Source organism: Morone saxatilis, unplaced genomic scaffold, assembly GCF_004916995.1.
Source record: "Morone saxatilis isolate NCDOM2014 unplaced genomic scaffold, NCSU_SB_2.0 Contig11, whole genome shotgun sequence".
NCBI lineage: Eukaryota > Metazoa > Chordata > Actinopteri > Moronidae > Morone > Morone saxatilis.
The window spans coordinates 9,075,166-9,098,272 of record NW_023339663.1 but is presented as its reverse complement, the minus strand read 5'-3'; the positions used below and the strand labels follow the sequence as shown (position 1 = coordinate 9,098,272).

The following is a 23,107-nucleotide window of genomic DNA, read 5'->3' as shown; positions in this document are numbered from 1 at the left end:
TTTTTGCATAGCAGAGAACATATTCATATGGAGTGTTTATTGATTTATTTGGACACAGAGAGAGCAATTACACGAGCAACAGTTGCAGTATAACAACTCTTAAGAGACGTCTTACATTGCTGTATGTCCATAGTTATCATATACCCTTTTCAGAGTCATACTATGGATTACAGAATGTTACCACATCATTAGTGTGGTATAATAAAATATTAATGGAGGACTTACATTTCTACATCTATTTCTTTCACAGTAAAATCCATAAAATGTTGCGTAAGCTTCAGAGTGTGTATGGATGGATGAAAGGTTTTGTCCTTTCACAGTAAAACCTAACTTGTAAGTAAGCCATCAAAATAAATTACTTGTTTATAAAATGCTGACACTGCAATTTCTGAATATGGAAATGTCTTCATTGATATCATCAAAAGCTGGATGTTAGCTTGTACAGGGAAGTAAACCCTCAACTACTTTGGCCAAGCACTATTCCCATAGGGTTTGTCATAAGCCAGGTCCTGCAATGTTCAGACAACCTAAAAAACAAAAAAAACTTATATGTATGTATTATATGTAATGCTTCCCCGCATGTAGTGGAAATAGTTGTTTTCAGAAAGATAACAATCATTACTAATTTTCAATTAAAGCTCCAATAAACTATATTTCTAGGGGTTGTTTTATTGCGGCTCCAACCATAAATCAACACCCCAGGTTGTAGCTCTATGTAGCTTTAACTTACAGCTCATTGTTTTTGGTTATTCAGATCTATATATTATGCCACTGGGTTGGATTTCCTTGAAACCAATAAAACGAGGCAGTGGAAACCACTTTTGTAGGGTCACCAAAATAAAATAAAAATGAAAGTGAAAAAGTTTTAAGATTTAAAAATCAAGCAAAGCAAAATATCTACCTGTGTACAGCTAGCTAGATCACCAGAAATGGTGAACCTGTTGAAGATTATAAAAACTAAATGTTATTCATTTGCACTTTATATATTTTTTTCATTTGGGAGCCTGCAGTCTTGCTGACATAGTGTATAATTATTTATAGGCATGCTTTTTCTGTACAGCACTTAAGACCTCAAAAATGACCTGAAGATAAAGTAAATGAGGCTGGTGAAAAAAGTCCAGCATTTAGCAAAGCAAGAAAGTAGTAAGGTACTTTTGAGGAATTGGCAGACCAAGTTAAATGAAAGGCAAGTCAGTATTAAACCTGCAGAAACTATTTTTTTTGCCACTTGGGGGCAGCAGAGACATGACATGAAAACATTGACATATCACCTTTTAGATTAATATGGCAAACTTGTTAGCAAACAGTTCCTTATATCCAGTATTACAGTTATTACAGAGCAACATGAACATTAATTTGGAGTCATGTTTCTGACCACCTGGTAAATGTTAGTCCAATATTAACTCTCTGTTTTTGGTCTCTACCAACTCTGTCTCTTTAGCTCTAGCTCCACTATGTTCACCAGTTAGCCACTAACATTATCTGTCTGCTGTCTGGTGCTGAGCAGGTAGTGTACAGTGGATTTTGAAAGAAAAGAGCTTTTCCACTAAAACTATGAGAGCAGTGAAATTGAACCAGAATACTAAAGTTGCAGGCTGGAGAGCTAAAAAAGACCTGAAGCTTGCTATAAAGCTTTGTTAATATAAAAAAATATATATATATATTATAGACGCCTTAAACTTGCATTCTTCTGGTGGGCAAAAAAAAAAAGAGCACTCCCCTAGGATTTCCATATTGCTCTGTAACTACTTGATGTGTAAGCAGGCAACATTTTAGCCATAAAAAAAAAAAATCATAGGCCGAAAGTACACTTAGAGTTTGCCATTTTCCTCCCCAGTGTTCAAAAATTGCAGCTTTACAAATGAATGCAAAAAAGAAACAGTGTGCCACAAATGAAACAAATTCACACACTTGTATCCGTCATGCTGTGGCATCCCTGGGAGCACTGTATTCTGGTTTCTGTCTACTTTAGGGAAAATATTTGGAGCACTGTGGGTCAAAGGTGTTGCAGATGCTAGTGGCTAGTCTTCCAGCGGCCAATAGCCATCTTCAGGGTGTGGTTAGGGGTGAGCAGAGTGGTCAGTAAGGGGAGGTTGGTCATGGGGCTGGAGCGGTTCTTAGTGTTGATCCAGCTCTCGATGGCGTCTCTTTCATATGAGTATCCATCTGTTGGGAAATATTTACAGTCTACTCAAAGTACTCAAACAGACAAATTTAGAGTATGTGTCTCATGAGCTGACTCTAATTTAATGGTTTAAATGTCATTATATGTAAACTTTGTTAAGTGGTATAGGTCTGATCTTTGCTTACCAGCAGCAATGACTGGTTCCCTCATCAGCTCTCTGGTGATTGACCCAAAGAACCATCAGAATTGCCGAACACAGTGAATCAGCTCTCATCCTCCACCTTTCTCCAGGATTAAATGCGGCAGGCCAACTGACTCCCTACAGAGAACACACCACCACACACACACACACACCCACCACCACGCACACACGCAAGACAATAAGGAAATGAGACAGATTCGAGACTTTGTGGGCTTTCATTAAAATAGAAACCACTGGAGCATCAAGTGGAACAAGCTGAACTGACCCAAACACTAACACATACAATAATATCAATATCAAGGTTTTGAGGATTTGTTATTCCTGCGTTTAGCACTTTTCCCTGTTGGATGGCAAATGTGAGCGTGGGTGAGAGTGAACATGTTGGGAGCAGATCAAGTCTGAACTGGACAGACAGTCAGCAAAGTTAAATACTTAGAAGGCACTCGAGGGCATTTTAATTTGAATACGGTTGTTTCAGTAACATTGTTTAGCAGAGCCTGATAAATTACAAGTATTTATTAAAGATTTACATTGAATGATCTCATAAAATAAAAAGCTAAGTACAGCTGAATACAAAACACTTTGTTGACTCCCTGATCATCTTGCTGGTACACTGTGTTTCATTTTGTTGCTGCCTCTTTAGAAGGAGAGCACACTTTATTGATTTCACTCCCACCTTTGAAAAATATGCCTTTTTCTCTCTTTTATTGCAGTAGATAAAACATGTTGCGACTCAGTACCGTTCTCTAAGTTAGTTCAGCTAAAAACATGGGATTTATGCTACGTTACTAAAAACAGAACAATGTGAACACAAGCTGTCACAGCACTGAAGCTGTGTAAACTGAGGAGTGATTGACAGCGACTGTGGGATGGAAATGACGGCATGGCAATACAACAAACATTTGCTGACAACTACATGACCAATACTGGCCTAGCTGGTAGACTGACATCAACAACATAACACTCTTACTTTAGTGGTTGCAAATCTTGCGGAAAAAAGCCAAAAATATACAGGGTAAAGTCCGATTAACCAAAATTTCAACAACAACAAAAAAATAAACATTTCAGACAGACTTGGAACCAAGAAGACCTAATGATATTAGGTGCAAATCCACTTTAGACCATATGGGAAATACTGTTTTGGGGATTGTATTATGTAACTGATGAAGTGCTCCAGATTAAAGTCAGAACTGCTGAGGCCCCAAAGCCGAGTACTTTCGCAGTGCAGCCTAATATTATGTAATCTTGCTGAGTAAAACCTCCACCAACATTCATTCATTCCTTCACCCTTACTTTGATTTAATGTGTTGCCTTTTATCCATGTAAATAGGTACAAAAACCGTAATCCACACACGTCTATGTCCATTCTCACAAGACACCAGGCGTGTAATACCCATAAGACTGGCTTTACATTCTCATCTTTCAGACAAAAGCATTAGGACTGTGAGAAAATGAGGGACTGAAGAAGTGGCATTGCACTCGCGGAGCAGCGTGTGATGTTTGTCTTCCTCACCTATGTGCAGCTCTGACGCCAGCGTTTCCTTGGTGAGATTGAGCAGCTCTGTCCCATCTATGTTGTTGGCTGTGAATGTGCCCACCAATCCCTCGAGGCCTTCCTCCGCCAGCCACACTGACACATCCTCCTCCGACCAATCGCTGACCAGCAGCTTCGATCTGCGCGCTGAGGTTCTCCCTGAGAGGGTGAATCAAAGCAAGACGGTCAAGCCCTTGACAGCTGCAGCACCTTTTGAAAAATGGCCAAATATTCTCCATTCAAGACTATCCTGGAATCCTGCAGACTAATTATTGATTAGGGGGCTGTGGCTAGCACAGCTTGTATAATAATATAAATATATCTCTCGAGGTCTCATTGACGTCTTTATTGACACAGGGTGAAACTAAAAGGTGAAAAGGAGCTTGTACATTGCAGACAGAAATGCTACACCAAACCTAGACTGCTGCACTTGCTGCTAAATATATAACCATTCCTAATTATATCAAATAAATTATAAATAGTTTTAGTGTTTGTATGGTATGTTTTTCATTAGCAAGTAAGTAGTATTTGTTCCTTCCTACCATCACTTGACGTCAGTGCAGAATTCTCTGAAACACAAAAAAAGGAAGAAGTCACTGTAAACATGAGCAATGCAATGTAATCTTTGAGCAAACTTGCAACACTTGAGACTGAAGAGTGATTAAGGAATGGAGCCCTCTTGTACACAACACCTGTGTCCTTCACCACAAGATGACACTAGTTTATCACGACATCTCAACACACAGAGGAAATGAAAGCTACTACTAGTGGAGGTGCAACTTTTCTGATAGGACTTCTAAAAAAAGCCATATTTAACAAAGAATAGATGCAGCATCTTAAAGATTTACAGAGCTGGCAAACAGAATACCACCTGGACATGAAGACAGGGGCAATAAAGCCTGGTGTGACTGCAGAATCCTGTTTGCTGTTGTTTAGTGTAAATTTTGCATTTTAAAAAGGAACTCTCTCTTCCTTTCAAGTGTCAAAAAAAACAATATTTAAGATAAAAAGAAAACTAACCAGGCATCGACTTCCCGCCTTTCCGTTGGACACAAGGTGGAGTAAAGGAGACAGACAGAAAAATAGATTAGAAGACAAAACAAATGTAATAAATAATCAAAATATAAATGTCACTCTATTGGAGCAGTGTGTCTGTGTGTGTGTGTGTGTGTGTGTGTGTGTGTTTTTCCAACCATGGCCACTGCATCCATCCTCCAGCCTCCAGATGTTTACAGTTTTATCCATGGATCCTGTAGCAATCAGTGGTGAAGTCGGAGAGAAGGCGCATGCTGTCACGTACCTGCAGCAGAGGACAGTAATCACCTGGATGCTGGTTCTGTTAACAATGAGGTGTAACTTTAGCCCTAATATATCAATTAAAAAGGCAAAGCAAGAGGAGAGAAGTGAAACTGGGGGGGGGGGGGAGAACAATGTTCTTTAAAGCAATATTAAAAGATAATAAGGATTCTGTGAACATAAGATCCTCAAGCAGGTCCATTCAATGCATCCAGAAACCAGCCAAGTTCCCCAAATCTTAGTCCTGGTAAGGTAAGGGCCCTGCCTGAAGCTGCAGTTCAACTCTTACAGGGTTAAAAGGTGGGAACTACGTCTCAATAGCAGACCTAAATATGTAGCAATGGTGGAAATGTTCTCCATCCGAAGGCCAATTCAGTGATGGCTTACCACGTCAAAGGCTGCACTAAGATCTAAATACGGATTAAAACCACATTTTCAGTAGATTCAAGAGTCAAGGCAACGTTAACAACGACAATCTCTCTAAAACCTAAGCTGGACTGCTCAGAAATGTTGATCCACAAAAGCTAGTTGGCTTAAAACAACAGCTCTAAAAGCCTCCAATAAGAGTTTAGTGAAAGGCATGAACTAACTCGACCTCAAGAGGCACAGTTATCAGCTTGTCTAAAGTCAAACGAGTTTCCTGGAGGTATTTTGTCAAGTGTTGTCATTCACTTTTTCGCCATTTATTCACTTTCTTTCAACTTGCCGCATCTACTTCCACTTCACTTACTGATTTTCTAAGATGACTTTAATTTTCCCAACTGAAAGGAAATGAGCGTTCTGCCTTTCAATCACAGGTGGCTTGATGGACTTAAATAGCTTGTAAGTGTGATCATTCAGCTATCGTGTAAACTGTATGTGCGTATGTGTGTAGGGGGAGGGACACAGTAATAACAGCCCTACCTTTTTATAAAATGCATATTTTGTGACCACACTGGGTCATAATCTGTTAAAGGTACTTTCTGTGGTGGGTCTGTCTTCCCTACAAGTCATATGACAACTAATGATCATGTTTTTATATAACAGAACAATTTGTGGTATTAAAACACTAATAAAACCAGTCTGGAAATATATCAGTGTGACGTCTTATTATAGTGGTCCAGATATTTGTGGAATTAAAAAAAAAAAAAAAAAACTGAACAAAATAGGTTAACAAATGTGTTTTCTCAGTGTTAGCACTGCAAGGCATCTTGCAGTGGATTTTACCCCAAAATATGTTTATTAAAGACAGACTGAACTTGTTTATGTTTGTAAACAGAGTTAACACCAGTTGCCAGAAAACTGTGTGAAAGACCTCTTTTAGGAATTCTACACAAATATCAAATGTGTAAAAGTTGGAGTGTAAACAGGGGAGAGCAATATGGATGACATTAATATTGCCAGAACTATCACAGCATTATCGCAATATTAATATGTTATGATATTTAAAAGGTTTTGATATTTTCATAGAGACAATTTAAACTGTTGCTTTCCCTATTGATTTCAAAATCTGTTTAGTTTTTTGCCTGACACATTTTTGTTCATTTAAACATTAAACCACAACATCTCAAAATTTGAATTTTGTCAAGATACAAATATGTGAAAAGACAATAAATTAAATATCAAATAATACATACACAATACAATACAGAAGATATTCTGTCTGGCAAGATAAGAGATCAAATTTACCTTTTTACAAATTCATGCTTACATTTAGAAAGAAGTCCAGAAAGTCCAAGAAAATCCAGTAAACAAACCTTATGTACATAACATATATGACTATTTACCTCTCGTGCTGGTTCAGTGTGTAAAGCAAAACTCCATTCTTCTGCAAACAGACAAAATATTAACTTTATGAGTGGAGCAATATGTAACAAGTCTATGGTTAAACATTTCACTACTACATAAATCAATAAAAAAAAAAGAGAGGTACTTACAGCATCATACACTGTAACAGTTTTGTCCACAGAGCTGAAGGAAATAAAAAGATAAAACTATGTATATAAGTAATATTAAAGTAACAGACTATTTGTACAACAAGTTCAGATCCACATTCACTTGTTGAGAAATACAGTAATCCATGTCTCCCTCTAGTGGTTCTACTTAAGTCCTGCACTCTTATAGCTGTGCACTTGTATCATAATAGTGGCCTACTTATATGTCCAAACTATCTATATTTTACATCGATTTCTTGATCCTAAATAGATCAAAACATGGATACAGATCTATTTAAAATCAAGAGATTAGTGTAAAATATAGATGTAGCATATGGCTAGCAACTCCAGCAATTTCTTGGGAATTTTCTTAAGGGAATCTGAATGATTAGAAATCTTTTAAATATGCCTATTAAAATGGAACATACGGTTGCTTCTGCATGTTTTATCGCATTAAATACAATTTGTATGTAATGGTTTACTTGAAAATGTATTTGAAACTTTTGTTAAATTATTATTTCTATCACAGTGAACATATTGTCTGTTTCTTTTTGTCAGAGCTGTGTTATTATTGTGTGATAAATAAGACAACTGTGAGATAAGACTGTTTTTAAAATGATAACAGTTATGGGTTACTTATTTCAAGCATGTTTTAGTCTCTATAAATTGATTGTCATACTACACTGGTACAGACAGATAATATTGGCTGCCTAGTAAGAAACCAATCTAAAAACTTAACATCAATTCTGGAAAATGGAGTATATACAATCCATATTAAGAGGCTAAAACATTCAAAGTAATTAATATGTTTCCTAAACCTTCTTAAAAGATCCTACCCAGACACCAGCAACTGTCCATCTGAGGAGTACGCACAGGAGAGGACCGGAGCCGACTGGCTAGTTAACGTGTGAAGGAGCTGCATCTTATAAGCTTTAAGAGAGAAAAAAAAACCACTGTAGTTACGGACACACACACACAAGAGAATTAAACTATGTCTCTGACCAATGTCAAATTAACAAAAAAAAATCCACAAAAAACAATGAGACAAAAAGAAAAGAAAGTAAATGTAATATGCTAAATCTGAGTATAAATACAAGAACATAATAGCATGAAAAGCAGACTTGGACTGGCAGCTACTCTGGATTTGTTTAAAATAAAATATACTTGTATCTGGCAGGAGTAATTTGTCTTGATATATTGGTGCTGATATATTACAAACTAGCTACACAAATGAAGGATTGTACCTCTGAGGGCTGTAATCAGACTGAAGTTAATTGATACAGAAACTGCACACATCAATATTCAGCATCAGACATGTCTCTAGACAACTACTGTACGAGTTTCTCCACTGTTCAGACTATAACAACACCTTATGTACATTATAATAGTCAAATGTCTTGTAAGGCAGCACTTTAACTGTTGTTAACTATATACGAAGTCTGAAACACAGCGACAGTGCACATGAATAATCTAAGTTTACAATCTTGGCTGATATCTATAAAAGGTTATAATAACGGCATTCATTAGAGACAGAGATCTTCCAGTATGTAAAGATATGTTACTTTACCTCCAGAGCTGAACTTGTTAATTGCCCAGATCTTCAGCTGACTGTCCTGCCCACATGATGCCAAACGAAACTGCACCATTTTATCCCCTAAAAGTGAAAAATATTGCACATTGATACTGAACATCAATCTTTCACAAACAACAATCTCACAAAATATCAGGCAACCAGTCAGATGTTATTGTCCCCATGGTGAGATTAAACAGAAGGCCAAACAGCTCAGCTGTGCTTCACCAACCTAATGTGACAAGCCTTACATAATGGTGGACGTCAACATACAGTAATGTTCCCGCCTAATCTACCATTGATGTAGTGATATGATCAGGTATGTTGACAGATATGTACCCTTATGTATCTTAATTATAGTTTAATATTTGCATATGTATACATATTCATTATATTTCCAGTAAATCTGTGTCTAAAATCTTAAACATTATTAATGTATGTCACAGTTACTGCCACAGATGTTTAAAAGACATACAGCAATGGTTCTCACCACTGAGGATGCTGGGAGCGAAGGCACAGCAGGTGACCCCCAGGTCGTGAGCATTTTTCTCTGCGTGGAGTTGATTCATGTCCAGGTCCCACAGACGCAGGTCTCCATAGGTAGAGCCAGTCATAAACACCTGACTGCAGGGGCTGAAGGAGCAGGCTACCATTGTTGTGTCATTCACTGCTCCGGTCCTTCACAAACACAACCAACAGCATCAACAGGCAAATATTTTTCAGCTTAATTCAACTTTATGGCCCTTGTTCGAGTGTAATAACACACGGAACTTGTTGCTGCCTGGATAGCGTGTTATAAAACGTAAGCCTAAACTTTACCTGCGCAGCTGTCTGGAGGGGAAATCCCACAGAGCCAACGTGCCATCAGATGCACCAGAAACCAGGTAGGCAGAGTCAGGAGAGAGCGCACAGATCCTCACAGGACTGCGACCAGGATGCTCCAGGACGGCCTCGATCTCACCCGTGTCCATGGACCAGACCAACGTGGTTGCATCGGTTGAACATGAGGCGAGGAACTGTCCGCAGGAGCTGAAGCAGCAGCAGTGGACGCTGTAGCCATGGCCCGACAGCGGTGAGAAGGGCAGCTCCGAGAAGTCGCGGGTATTGTATATCCTGAGAGTTTTGTCCCCAGAACATGTGGCTAACAGTTTGCCAGAGAAGGCACACCAGTTGACATCGTCTCGATGGTCTTGTAAAGTGCAAATCAGAGATGTCATTTGGACAGCTGGTCCTAAAGTTCACAAAGAGGGAATGAGAAAAGATTAAACCGTATCATATGCAAATTGGTTCATTTAAATCTAAATATCTAGGTGCCAGGTTCACAGAGACATATATAGCAATATATTCCATCATTCTTTTTTCCCCACACAGCACAGCAGGGAAGTAGCAAGTCCTGAATTTGAAGAAGAACACAAGAATATAAAAATGATTGAATTCATTTTGTATTTCTTCCTAATTAGCTCACATTGTTCCCTCTACCGGAGCTGTTTTTAATCTCCCGGGGTAAGTCACAAGTTAAAGGCACGTCCAGTTCCAGTCATAAACAAGTCAAGATGCAAGTCTTTAATAGTGGCATTAACCGTACACAGCATTAGAGCTGCAATTATTAGCCGGTTAGTCGATTTGTTTATTAACAGAATATTTAATCAGCAACTACTCATTTATCAACCAAAAATGATAAATATTTGCATGTTCTGGCTTCTCAAATGTGATAATTTGCTGCTTTTCTGTTTTATGTGATTAAAAAAATGCTTATCTTTGGTTGTCACATAGTTTATATTTTACTCAGTGTGCCCCTCAGTCCCTGTCTTTAACCACATTCTCTCTTTCTCCCAGGCCCATGCAATTTTAGGAACTCTCCAGACATTATCAGTCCATCCACCAGATGCCCCCGGACTCCCCCCAACAGTATTTCTACTTTCTAGTTTCATTTAGTGTAGAAGAGCCTTTCCAGTGAGCAAACATGCCCAACAGCAGCAGTCTGACTCTGTTTGACCTGAAGGGAACATAACCTTAATTAGTAATCATTGGTTACACCTGTGTTTACCCTAATGTCTAAATGTGTCCAGTGAAAAAAGTCTATTTCTGTGTACCTGTGAATTCTCTACCAAGACGTTGCCTTGGGCTTTCGGGAATGGTACACAGGCATTTCTTTTTCTATTTTCTGACTATTTGTGGACTAACTGATGAATCAAATTGAAAAAAAAAAAGTTTAAAATAATTGTTAGTTGCAGCCATAAACAGCATTTAAACATTTTTCCTTTCTCAAAGCTGTGAAAATAGTTACTGAGACCACACACATAATAACTGAACATGTAGAGAGATAACTGTACATAGTAGAGGTCTTTTCTGTATGTATATATTTATTTTTATATTTGTATATTTTATTTTTTTCAGGGATTTTACCCAATTAAAAGTTGAAAAAACTTAAATGTTTTTTACTTTTATTCCTCAAGTCAATTCTTCATGGAGTAAAATAAAGTCTACAGCTCTGCCCTCATTATTAGTGACCGTTGGTTTAATAATACAACAGTAATATTAGCAGTCCTCTTAAAGTTTACAAATGGTAAATAGCAGACTAGGAAGGAAAATGCATAGGTTTTCCCTAATTAACCTGGGGGAAAAAACACAAAAACAAAAGAGCAACCACAAGCAGCCACAGGGATACTGCTGTGTTTGTAGATACTGTAGCTAACGGTGCAGCAGAGCCGAGAAACAACTGTCTTTACTTGACGTTACAACGTCAAATGTTGTGAACCAGCGTGAGAAAACTGTGGCAAAACCTCCCAACAGGCAAACTGGGAAGGTGAATAAAATGAAATCGGTCTGGTGTGTTAACGACAGCAGTGTATTTTACCTTTCTCCGTCCTGTTGTCCCTTCAGTTGACTCTTGTTTACTTCCTCATCGACCAGCTGACTGTGACGTACGCGGGTTACGTCACCCTTTATGTAATTAGTGTCTGACGAGTCAGGACTTTTTAATTGGACCTCACATTTAACGGACTTTAGTGGGCGAGCAGTATATGTGGTGTAATGTTTTGTAATTGCACTTATTATATTATATATTATATATATATTGCGCCGTAACTACTGTATTTCAGCTGCTTAAATGATGCATTGTATTATGTATTCAAATTCAACATAGTGTGATCTATGTCAGGATCTATGTGATAGTCTTCCTGTGAATGCACCATGTGACCACTTGACATGGGCATGGAGGAAAGTACTTTTCCTGGGTACAATTCTGAGTTATTTTCAGTTTTAGTATTTCAATTGTATGCCATTTACTTCTACTCCACTTCGCCTCAGAGGGAAATATTGCACTTTTTACTCCGCTACAATTATTTTGCAGCCTTAGTTACTGGTGCAGACATATGATCCAATTATAAAAGTGTATGCACTGTCATACTAACTCAATTAAAATTTGCCCCAGCTCAGCCAACTCCAACATTAAAATGCTGCCTGTATGTTAATTCATCAAATATAACACTAACAGGGCCACTCTGGATAAAAAGTGCATTTTCTTTTCGAATACTTCTTTACCTTCACTGGAGTAAAATGGCATATGCAGGGCTTGTATTTGTAATGGAAGATTTCCCCATGTGGTATTGCTACTTTTACTTAGGTAAATGATCTAAATACTGACTTTATGCATCGTAGCTGTTGTGAAAACCTTTTGGTTCTTTGTGGTTAAGAGTTTAAAACCTTTTTTAACATCCATAAACAAACTTTTTGTAAGCTGCCACTACTTCCAAAATTACATGAAAACTAAATTCTCAACTTATTTTAAATTAATCTAAGCAAACATTTTTAGTTTCTAAAAGGTAAAATACAGTTTCTGAGACAAGCATCCTTGTCAAATTAATGTTTTTATGTATCTTCCCGACTTTATTAGGATCTTGAAACAGCTTTTACATTTTTATTTTAGCACCAGTCTTTGTTATTGTATGGTAAGGTATGTGATAAACTATAATACAAACGTTTGACTGTTAAACTTGAAAAACATGCCCTTTTGCAATAGTCTAAACCTTGAAAATAAATGATATTGATCCAGAGAGCTACTACAACCCCTTTCAACAAAAACAGTTCTGTATAATGGATTTGAAATAAAACAAGTTTGAGTCATTTACGTTGAAAAACATCCTTTTAATAGGTCCGTGCCACACACTAGTGAAAAATAAAGCTCCTACAAAAGAATGATACTTTTATTCCACAATATCTTAAATAAAGTAACTTCAAGTACTCTTGACTTGGGTACAAAAAAATCTAGCTGCCTCCATCAGGCCACAACACACAGCAAGGTTCAACACAGTGGTTACAAATGGCCTTAGGTCCTCTGTATTGTGGCAGATTACGAGGAAATGCATCATGGAAGCATAACTGAATGCTTGTTGTTCCTTTTTTTTCTTTTATGGTGAGGAATGATTTCTGTGTCACTGTCCAACTTTGGAGGCCTTGTTGGATTGAAATTATATAAAAAAATAATGTTGTCATAAGAATGAAAACTAAAAACAAAAACATCCCCTACATGCCCCTGTTGGAAGGGTAGGCACTACCAAGATTAAGGATACCACAGTGTTTGCAGAGGATATGTATATACTGTACAAACAATATTTATGATAATGTTTTCATCACGTTCACTAAAATAGAATGCTACAATCATTCTAAGGCATAAACAATATCTTAATATTCTTAAACAATTTTTACACATCGTTCCAAACAAGACATAATATTGACATTAATAAACAGTATATACACATGAATCACCATTGTCTAACTGTTCCTCTGCTGTTCCTGTAAATAAATGCAGTTTTACAGTTTGAACAAATGAATACAGTCCTCTGATGCCCCAAAGCACTGAACAGTGTAAACAGTTTTTTTTCTTGGCTTTGTTTGATATTTGGGAGAAAAATTATAACACAAAGACACATTCCTTTTTTAATTCAAAGCAGTTCAGCTGATTCTTCCTTTTCATAGAAAATGAAGTGGACCTTGATTCATAAATAATTATTACAAAATTAAATACATTCACTATAATACGATTAAATAACAAAAGACTATTTACAAGTAGTGGAAAGTATTCTAGCGCAGACACATCAGTGACAGTTGAGGATTAATTCAGTGCAGTGTTCTGAGACAGGGAATGGTATTGCACTACGACACCCCATTTCTCTGGGACTCTTTGGGGCTTTTATCCCTGTTGTAATAAAATCCAGCGCACCTCCTGTAACGACTTGTTTTAATTTTTTTTTTCAAGGTGACATCGCTCTTAAGCACACCATGGGTTCCTTATTAAGGATCTGACTTCTTCTTCCATCCTGCAAAACCACATTCTCCATCACAAAATAAAGATAAAAGTAAAACCTGGTGCTCCGATATGAAAAGTTGTATGGGTTTATGGGGAGAATCTGAACAGACGTTTAGTTTGTTTGTTTCAGAAGCTCCGTCCAGCGCTTCTCAAAGAACTTCCTCATGTTATGACCAGCTCGACCAATGTCTGAATTGTCTTCATTGAATTTTTCACAGTTATCAAAGACCAAGTTGACATCAATGATGAAAGTCTCCAAGTTTTGATACCTGAAATAAAAACAATAAAAACTTAGTGAGAAAGTCCAGTTCATACAGCACATACTGTGGTGTAACTAAAACTTATTTTCTGAGAAACGCTACTCTGGCTTTAAATTCTGCGCAAACCCCCTGAAGGTTTTCAGTAGAAAAAGAACAAACACAAGTGATGGCAACTTACTGGCTGCTCACAAGCTTCTCACGTATGGTAGAGAAGTCCATCGGTTTCTTGATGACCTTCCTGTAGCCAGGGACCGATTTCAAGTTGACAGGTGTGAGAAAAGGCCATGCATCCTGATGCCGCTCCAATTCAGCAAGGAGAACCCTATTGGAGACACAAACACACACACATGGTTGGACACAGAACAATAATTTAATTTATTAGGGAAGTTGTCTTTCACTTGGGTTTCTTCTTCCTTTATAGCCCCAATAACCAATATTTCTATATTAACAATGGATCAAATGTATGTTGCTCATAGTAACGAACTGAGAGAATTAACAACTGACTGCAGTTCTCCTCAGCTCTACAGAGCATTAGTTGCTTCTTTCAGCTTATTGTTTTGGTTTTACAGCCCACAGCTTTACTGTTTTGACTCACATTTTTGGGCTGCAGCTGGCATCCACTGCTCAGCACCAAACAGCAGGCAGACAAAGTTAGTGACAGGCTGGTGAGAATAGTGGAGCATTTAGCAGCTAAAAAGCCAGATATTTCTCTCAGGAGTTGGTTTGAGTCCAAAAAATAGAGCTAAAAGAATGTGAATAATAATATTTATATTCATCAGGTGGACACAAACATGGCTCCAAACGAAAGATAATGTTGCTTCATGACTAATGGATGTGTAAAAAGCCAACTATTTGCTAACAAGTTTGCCATATCAACTTAAAAGGTGATAATAATGTCAGTTTTGTGCTTACAGGGATAAACCACAAAAGAATCTTATGAAGTGAAAAGGCCTTGATACTGCCAGTAGATGGCATCTATTGTACAACTGTAAAGACGTGTGATAAATAAATGGAGAATTCAACAGCAAGACAAGTATGAGCAAGCCAGAGGAACATACCTGCATAATCCCAGGTCCCTGTTGTTGTCTCTGGCTGTCTTAGCTCGTTTCACACACACAGGGCTCTCCTGATTGGCTGCTGGCAGAGCAGGTGAGCTCTCCTCTGTTTTTCTCTTCCTGCTGGTGTCTTTTGCGCCTTTCTTGGGTGTGCTGCTGGCGCTGGCCGGATCGTCCTCCGACACTTCCCCATTACCTGCCTGCTTCCCGTTCTTCTTCGCCTCTCCACCTTTCTTACCACCTCCTCCGCTGGATGCTACTTGTTTGCTTGGAGGTTTTTTGCTTTTGGGAGATGGACCACTTGCCTGCACGAAGTAAACAATAGTTAAAACTAATAGAAGAGTGTCAACTTACACTAATTTATCATATTAATATAGGCCTTCTCTAAACTGTTGGTTCAATTTGTCATATCCTATATCACTGCTATTATTTAGTTTCTTCCCTGATCACATCTACATTAAAACAAAGCTTAAAATAGCTTCTTGCTTCTCAGAATTTTATTAGTATCAATATAAATGGAGAGTTTTTTTGTCACTTAATAGGATAAAGGCCAAGTCACGGCTGCAGACAATAAAAGTTGAGAAGAAACGTAATAAAACTTTAGGGGAAATATATAGCCCTCAGCCAGACCTTTGTTGTATGTCGTTTTCTTCCCCTCTCTCTTCCTTTTTTCCCCCTCATCTCTCTACTGTCCACTTTCAAATGAAGGCATTAAAATCCCCAAAATAAATTATTATAAAAGAATGTATTGAGCATGAAAATGGTTGGATTTTAAGTACACTAAAATAATATAAAAAATATCTGTTTTGGCCTTCATCTGGATATTTTCCTAAAAAGAAAAAGAGATTACAATACATTATAAAAGGCTCTGATACCTTGGATATGCAAGCTGGGCAGTACCAGTCTCCTTCTGGGATACTGGTGATCTTGGGTTTGTGACAGTAAGTGTGGCAGCCTTTGTCACAGCCATCACACAGCAAGAGGAGGTCCTCGTTATCCCCCTTCCTGCACATCTGACAGTACTAAAAAAACAAGTGCATCCATCAAAATCAAACTTCCTGAGTAGACTTTTTAATTAATTGTGTGGAAATATGCTGTGGTTCTATTTTATCTGTTGCTCACCACTTTCATGATGGACCTCTCCCAGGCGATGGACTTCTGCAGTTGCTGGATACACATGGCCAACTGGGCAGCACTACGCACTTCAGTCAGGGCCTTCCTCCACACCTTCATACCGTGGGCCACCTCCTCCTCACCACTGGGAGAAAATAATGAGGAATGATGGGAAATGCACACATATATGTGAATATGTGGGCATATTTACACACGCAAAAAGCGGTAAACTTTATCAGTTGAACCAGCCGCCAACAAGACAGCAGACCATAAAGAGATCCAGCTGTGCAGAGACAGGAATGAGGATTTTAGGGGTGTAGGGCACCAGGGAGAAATACACACTGATTTTGTTATGTTAAAGGGACGTTCATGCAGAAAGAGTGAAGGAGTAAAACCTGTGTTAAGTGTATGCTGTATAGTGGGAGCCATGATTATGCCCATAACCAAGGTTACTGATGCACAACACCATGCAGATGACTGCAGAAAACAAACCAGTAAACAATGCCTATATAGGAAATGAAGCTGAGTGGAGTCCCCACCCCACCCGAAAAACTGCACAAGACCAAAGAAACAAACCAAAATGCAACAAGCCACCACACAAATCTGCTGTGAAAGCAGCAAAGACCCTCACTTTGGAGTAATATGGGAAACATAAAGCACACACAGAGAGAGGAAAGGGTCTTAGTGGGAGAGGGGGAGCTTTGGTTGGAGAAATGACCTACCCTTCCCTGTCAGCACTAGTGGATGGGGCGGGGGCAGGGACAGTGACCGTACCCACATTATCCAGCCTGATCTGAATGGTGGTACCTAAGGGGCTCCTCAGGTACCTTCTCTCGATGTTGCGCTCCAGATCAGCCAGACGTGTCACTGCTATGTCCAGCGGGTTGTCCGGGTGACGCGTCACCCCGCCCTTCTCCCCCCGCTCCTCTGGATGCTCCCTGGAGTCCTTGGATTCCTTGTCCCCCGTGTTTGTTGACGCTGGCGTTGATTTGGTGGGGGGCTTGTGCTCGTAATACACCAAGTCCTCTCGCTCAGACTGAGGGTCCGGAAATGTCCAGCCCTGGGAGAGGAAACCGGCAGTTCAGTCTTTTGGTCGCTGATCACCCCACTCCAACATGTTTTTATACCACTAACAACATATCCAGGGAGGTATTTGTGTTCTTGTCTTAGTATTTTACCTTGACCTGCAGGCTGGCTGCGGTGACCTTCCTCTCCAGTTCCTCTACCTGCTGCAGCACGGCAATGTCCATCTCCATCGCCTGCTCCTCAACACACCAGCCCCGCACCGACTCCACGCTCACCTGGCTCTCCTCCAGCTCACGCAGCTCAATCATGGCCACTAGATGGACGACATAACAGTCAGCCACAAATACACAAACACACTCACTGATGCAGGTAAACACATGAGCGATGCAGTCAAACATACACAGATATTCATGTAGTATAATCATAAATAAACAGTGTCTGCAGTGTATTGAGGGATCATCAAGGCCAAGCTGAATGACAACACACCAAATCTGTATCTGTTACTATAGAAATAGCCTACTTTCTACATGCTGTTCTCAAACTATACACAGTGATTATGTGCTCAGAAGAAGTGTTGAGACACTTACCGTCTTTGTGTTTGGTGCAGACCTGGGGGATGATCTCCATGTATTTCTGCATCTGCCTCTGGAGGCCCTTCTCTCTGATGCCTCGGCTGTGGAGAGCATTGACTAAAGCCCTCAGCTCCTCGATGTCAGACACCCGCCACCATCCTGTCAGCATCTCTGAGACAATGAGCACAAATAGACATGTAAGCTAGAAGACACTGAACATACATTACTGTAAAAAGGTGCTTCATTCAGCTGTGTTATACCCAAATGAAATTGCATACGGCAGAGCAGAACGTTCCCTAATCCAATTATATTGGATTATTCAAGCAAGTGAAATCTTTTCAGGCAGGTGAATTCTTTTCAATTAAAAAATGGGGGTTGATTATGGGTTCCATTTTCATTTCTCTCACTGTTTTTTTTCACTCACCCTCTGGAATAGGCCGAGGTATGGGGTGGTCCAGGGATTTGGGCATTTCCAGAGCAGGAGAAGGCATGGATGAGGTTTTCTCAATGCGAGGTAAAGGTGATTCACTCTTACTGGAGACACTTGCTGCTGTGTTGCCCTCCAGAGAGTGACCTGGCATGGGGCTGGGGCTGCTGCACAGAGGGAGACTGGGACTCATCATGCCACTGGGCCAGCTTCCAAAAGAAACTCCTAGCAATGAACCACCTGACTTCACCTGGGGAGAAAATGGGAACAACAAAAGAGTGAGGGAGGTGGAGGTAGGGGTGAGCAAAACAGAGAGTAACAGTTGAGGTGAGGCCAAAAATAACTTCTATCTCTATTTGTGTCCAGCCAGCAGCCTCACCTGCAAGGCTGATAGTGGGTAGTTGAGGAGTCCAGCTGGGTGGTGCGGGCTGGCGGAGGCTGAGGCAGCAGAAGGGGTGAGAGGCAGGGCAGGGGACTGAGGTGGGGATCTGGGCCTGGCCGGGGTGGAGGATGCTTGGGGAGACACATGCTGAGCTCCTGGAGGAGTTGTGGTGATGGAAGCGAGGTCACAGGGGTTGCGAGGGAGCAGACTGAACCAGTGTCCGCTCCTCTCGGTCAGGACTCTGAGTAGCTGGTCATTGGCTTGGAATGCAAGGTGAGGAGATGGAGCAGGGGATGAGGTTGGAGGAGTGTTCCCCGGGCTTTCACGTGGGGCTGGCAGGCACGGGACAGATAAAGAAGTTGAGGTTGGAGGAGGGACAATTGTAGTGTCATTAGTGGTCACCATGGAGGGAGCTGTTGCTACTGCTGGCTCAGAGGTATTGTGTGTGGGGGAGGATGATGTTACTGTGGTTGTGGCAGTAGGAGTGCCCACGGGACTGCCGTTTTGTCTCACATCGGGACTCTCTTTGCCTTCTGCATTCACAGTTTCTTTGTCAAAGTCCTTGTTGACGTCCCGTAATGTGCACAGTTTGGATACTGGTAGCTGGTAGAAGAGGGTTGGCGAGTTTTTCTTCCCCTCATACTCCTTTTCCTCCTCTTTTTCCAACCCTTGTGTTCGAGGGCTCTGCCCATCAAGGTCGGTGGATTTCTCCTTCTGCACTTCCATCTCTTGAGGTTCCTCTTTGACCTTGACCTCCTCTGCTGCTCTCCTCCTCCTCTGTCGCTCCTCCTCCAGTTCCTCTGGAGCTGCGGGGAAATGAGAGAATGTACAGTTAATGTTGCTGAAGACTCAAATACTGTGGTTGATATGACAACTGAGTGATAATTATTCTGTATTGTTATTCTACACTTGCTTATGGAAGATAAGTAATTTGTGTTTAGATTATTATAGTTCACAGATGCAATCTCAAATTAGTTTTAGAGAATTAAGATAAACTAAAACATAATCAGCATATTTCACACTTCCAAAAACAGCTGAACATGCAGCTATCAGGTACATAGACAACAATTCTTCCTTCCTCTTCCTGCAACCTCAAAATCTGTTACTACGATTTGTATTTTCCAGATATTTTTTTGAGTGTGCATAAAACCTTTTATGCAATCAGATGAGTAAATTGAAGCATCTAATATAAGAATCCATCAAACTTAGTGTGTGCTGTGTTGCAGCTACCTTCTCCACTCTCCATGGCTTCAATGAAGACCCCTCCACAGTGGGGAAGTACCCAGTACCGGCGGCGGTAACGGTCCTGGCCATACATCATGGAGCGCAGGGAATGGGATATTTCAAACAGCTTTCTTCTGGTCTGATGATGTTGCTGCAATGGTACAAAACATACTCTGTGATTTCTATACATTTTGGTCTATATACCTTTGGAAAACAAACTCATGCTACCTAATGTCCTTTTGTAATCACCATGATATATTAAGCATTACAAGCTATGTTAATAAAGTAATGTCTTAAGCTAATTAATGCATCATTAGTAGCCCTATGTCAGTGTACATGTTCATAAATATACAAAATGCATGATTGTTTTTAATACACACTGTACATTAAAGCATTTACATGTTGTAGCTATTTTACGAAAAATATGTTTTTCATCACTAATATAGCTTTTCAAAACTCTAATCTACTATCTAGAGTGTGGGAGGTGTTAGTCTTATTATTGTATATACATCATCCTCATGGCAACACACAGTGCAGCCCTGCATAACCAAACAGCAACAATACTCCACGTTTCTGTGGTTTATCTCTTCATAGTTGCTTCCCCAAGAGACTTTTTTTTAATCTCACTGTGTCCCATTTTTAATCACACATTATCAGTGTCAACCAACCATGCATTCATTTTCTGATGCCTTATACATTTATGTTAATGGGTATTAACTTTGTCACAGCACTTGTACATTTTGAATAAGAACATACCTTGGCTAATTTCTCTATCTGCTTCTCCAGCTCCTCGAGACTAGTGGCTTGATCAACTTCATCCTGACAGGACAAAACAAACACAATAAATATCTGTGAGCAACCCTTCAAGGTTAGTTTAGATAATGGCTCTATAGATGGAGCTATCGTTTTTACCTCATCATATGTCTCCACTTTTTTAACCTTCTTAATTTCTTCCTCCTCCTCATCCTCCTCATCCTCTGCCTGGTCATCACTGTCATCATCCTCATCATCCTCATCATCACTGTCTCCACCCAGTTTCCTCTTGCGTTTGGCGGCAGAGGATGGAGTGCAAACAGACTGGTTCTCTTCCGCACCCATACTGGCCTCCCTCCTCCCAGTACGTTTGGCATAAATGGTCTTCAACCTGCATAAACACACACAGGATCAGTGTGATAGTGTACGGAGAATAAAAGCATTATTTTTAGGGCTAAAAAAAAACTTACTTCTTCAGTTTTCCCTCCATAATGATCTTGTCCTTCCTCATGTTTGCCATCTGATCCAGACTCTTGTCAATCTCACTGTAAGAGGAAATACAATCCTGTGAGTTACAGTTGTGCCTATGCACATATATATGTTTTTGATATTCTCAGAAAGTAACAACTATCTACAGGCAAAGTAAAAGGTTTATTAAGCTGGTATCCTGGAGCACAAATTAATACTTGCATAATTTGCTTACAATCAAAAGGACTCTACTGCAAATTACTGCTCCCCTCTGCAGCTTTATTAAGCATTTTCTACTACATCAATAAAACATACCGTTATTGGCTAACGGCACATATATACGATACCATATATATTCTTTCAGTGTGTGGTTGGATTTTGGGTTTTTAATTATGTAAATGCAGAGGTAGAGGAAGTATTGTAGACCACTTTATACCCATCCAACACTATGTCACTGAGTATTTTAAGAAAAGAAGTATTTTACTACTTTAAGACTGGTCAGTTGGACAGCCCCACTTTTCAGTTTCAGCTGCTTCACCTACCTGATAACAGCTTTGCTGCAGGCCAGCTCGTTAGCCAGGAAGCCAAGGATTGAGGCTTTCTGGGCAGGTGTGTGGGCCTGGAAGGCTTTAGTTTTCAGACTGAGGGCCAGAGGGGCCAGTTCTGTATTGGCACAATGGGCTCCCATGTACATCTGTAGCACCTCAGACACATTATCCCTGTTGATGCCAACGTTGGTCAGGTGGTCCCCCAGCATGGTTTTTGTCTGATAGAAAAGGAGATGATGAAGTTAATGAACAATTCATTGACAAATTGATTTGACTTTTAAGTTTGTCATTTGTCATTTTAATATTATTAGCAATGTTAAGGAAAAAGTACCTAAACCTGAAATCTAAATGCTATGTAAAAATACATTAGCATTACCACTAAAAGTAATATTAAAGTATAAAATGTGCATTATGGATGATTAATGAACTTTGAACTAACTCACCTTTTGTCCAGGTGGCAAACCGGGATCACAGACTGCCAGACACAGCAATTTGACCAGAAGGTCTTGGACTTGGCCCATGCTGTCCCCCACATTGAGCAAGCCCTCCTGTAGCATACCCAGGGTGGGCACATCCACATTCAAATCAAGCCCCAAAACTTTCCCAAAGCCTCGCAGGAACTGCATCAGCATCAGGCAGTCCGACACGGCACGTCCTGGTAGGATGAGTCCAGGAATCCGAGAGAAATCAGGGAGAGGCTGGACAAAGGAAAGCGGGTAAAGTTAGAATTGTTAGCTGTTTTGTATGTGTTACTGTAAGAAAAACACATTAAATACAATTTGTACAACAGAAAAGTATGATTTAAACAACTACGGGAAGTGGGAGAAAAACTATCATTATATCTCCCATCTGCTGACTGTTATCAAGATGGTGCTTTCCAGTTCATAGTTATGACAGCTTATTTTGCTAAATTATGCAGTACTCTCCTTTAACCACTTGGGGGCACACACTTCCGCAAATAAAAATGCTCACTACCATGAGGACTTTTGGTCTGTACTGACCATCAATAAAATGACACCTACTTACTTTTTATTATTATTCTTATTATTCTGAGTAATTATGATTGTTATTATAATTATGATTATGATTATAATTATGATTGTTATTATAATTATGATTGTTATTATTATTGCTATAATATGTCACCCTGTTGCCATAAATCGACATATTTAGCAACAGGAAAATTAACAATTTATTGTGCATCACAGTATGGTTGGACTAAAACTTACAGTTTTTTATATTATTAACTTTACATTCACAGCACTGACTGGTTGAGCTAATATCTCAACTACCTTATGATCGGACAGACACATGTCTTCATTTGGCTTCTT

The 23,107-nt window shown here is 39.6% G+C and overlaps 2 protein-coding genes across 2 annotated transcripts in view; both read right to left on the bottom strand.

Moving 5' to 3' along the window:
• Window positions 1–14: 14 nt before the first annotated feature.
• Window positions 15–11,561, bottom strand: LOC118321079 (WD repeat, SAM and U-box domain-containing protein 1-like). The gene is given in 14 exon segments (XM_035652267.1): window positions 15–2,166; window positions 2,311–2,366; window positions 2,368–2,400; window positions 3,807–4,020; window positions 4,404–4,430; window positions 4,882–4,899; window positions 5,055–5,161; window positions 6,924–6,964; window positions 7,074–7,107; window positions 7,907–8,000; window positions 8,638–8,724; window positions 9,131–9,318; window positions 9,460–9,871; window positions 11,498–11,561. Coding segments are annotated over 13 exon segments (1,449 nt in total). The 5' UTR covers window positions 9,858–9,871; window positions 11,498–11,561; the 3' UTR covers window positions 15–2,014.
• A 1,204-nt stretch (window positions 11,562–12,765) lies between these two features.
• Window positions 12,766–23,107, bottom strand: part of baz2ba (bromodomain adjacent to zinc finger domain, 2Ba) — a gene marked incomplete in the record, with an annotated part of 61,149 nt that continues 50,807 nt past the window's right edge. The window contains 17 exon segments of the mRNA XM_035652266.1: window positions 12,766–14,217; window positions 14,387–14,530; window positions 15,267–15,568; window positions 16,139–16,285; window positions 16,386–16,521; window positions 17,099–17,436; window positions 17,555–17,715; window positions 17,990–18,145; window positions 18,399–18,651; window positions 18,781–19,589; window positions 20,014–20,158; window positions 20,764–20,826; window positions 20,920–21,151; window positions 21,231–21,305; window positions 21,771–21,994; window positions 22,220–22,474; window positions 23,069–23,107. Coding sequence (XP_035508159.1) covers window positions 14,061–14,217; window positions 14,387–14,530; window positions 15,267–15,568; window positions 16,139–16,285; window positions 16,386–16,521; window positions 17,099–17,436; window positions 17,555–17,715; window positions 17,990–18,145; window positions 18,399–18,651; window positions 18,781–19,589; window positions 20,014–20,158; window positions 20,764–20,826; window positions 20,920–21,151; window positions 21,231–21,305; window positions 21,771–21,994; window positions 22,220–22,474; window positions 23,069–23,107 — 3,636 coding nt within the window.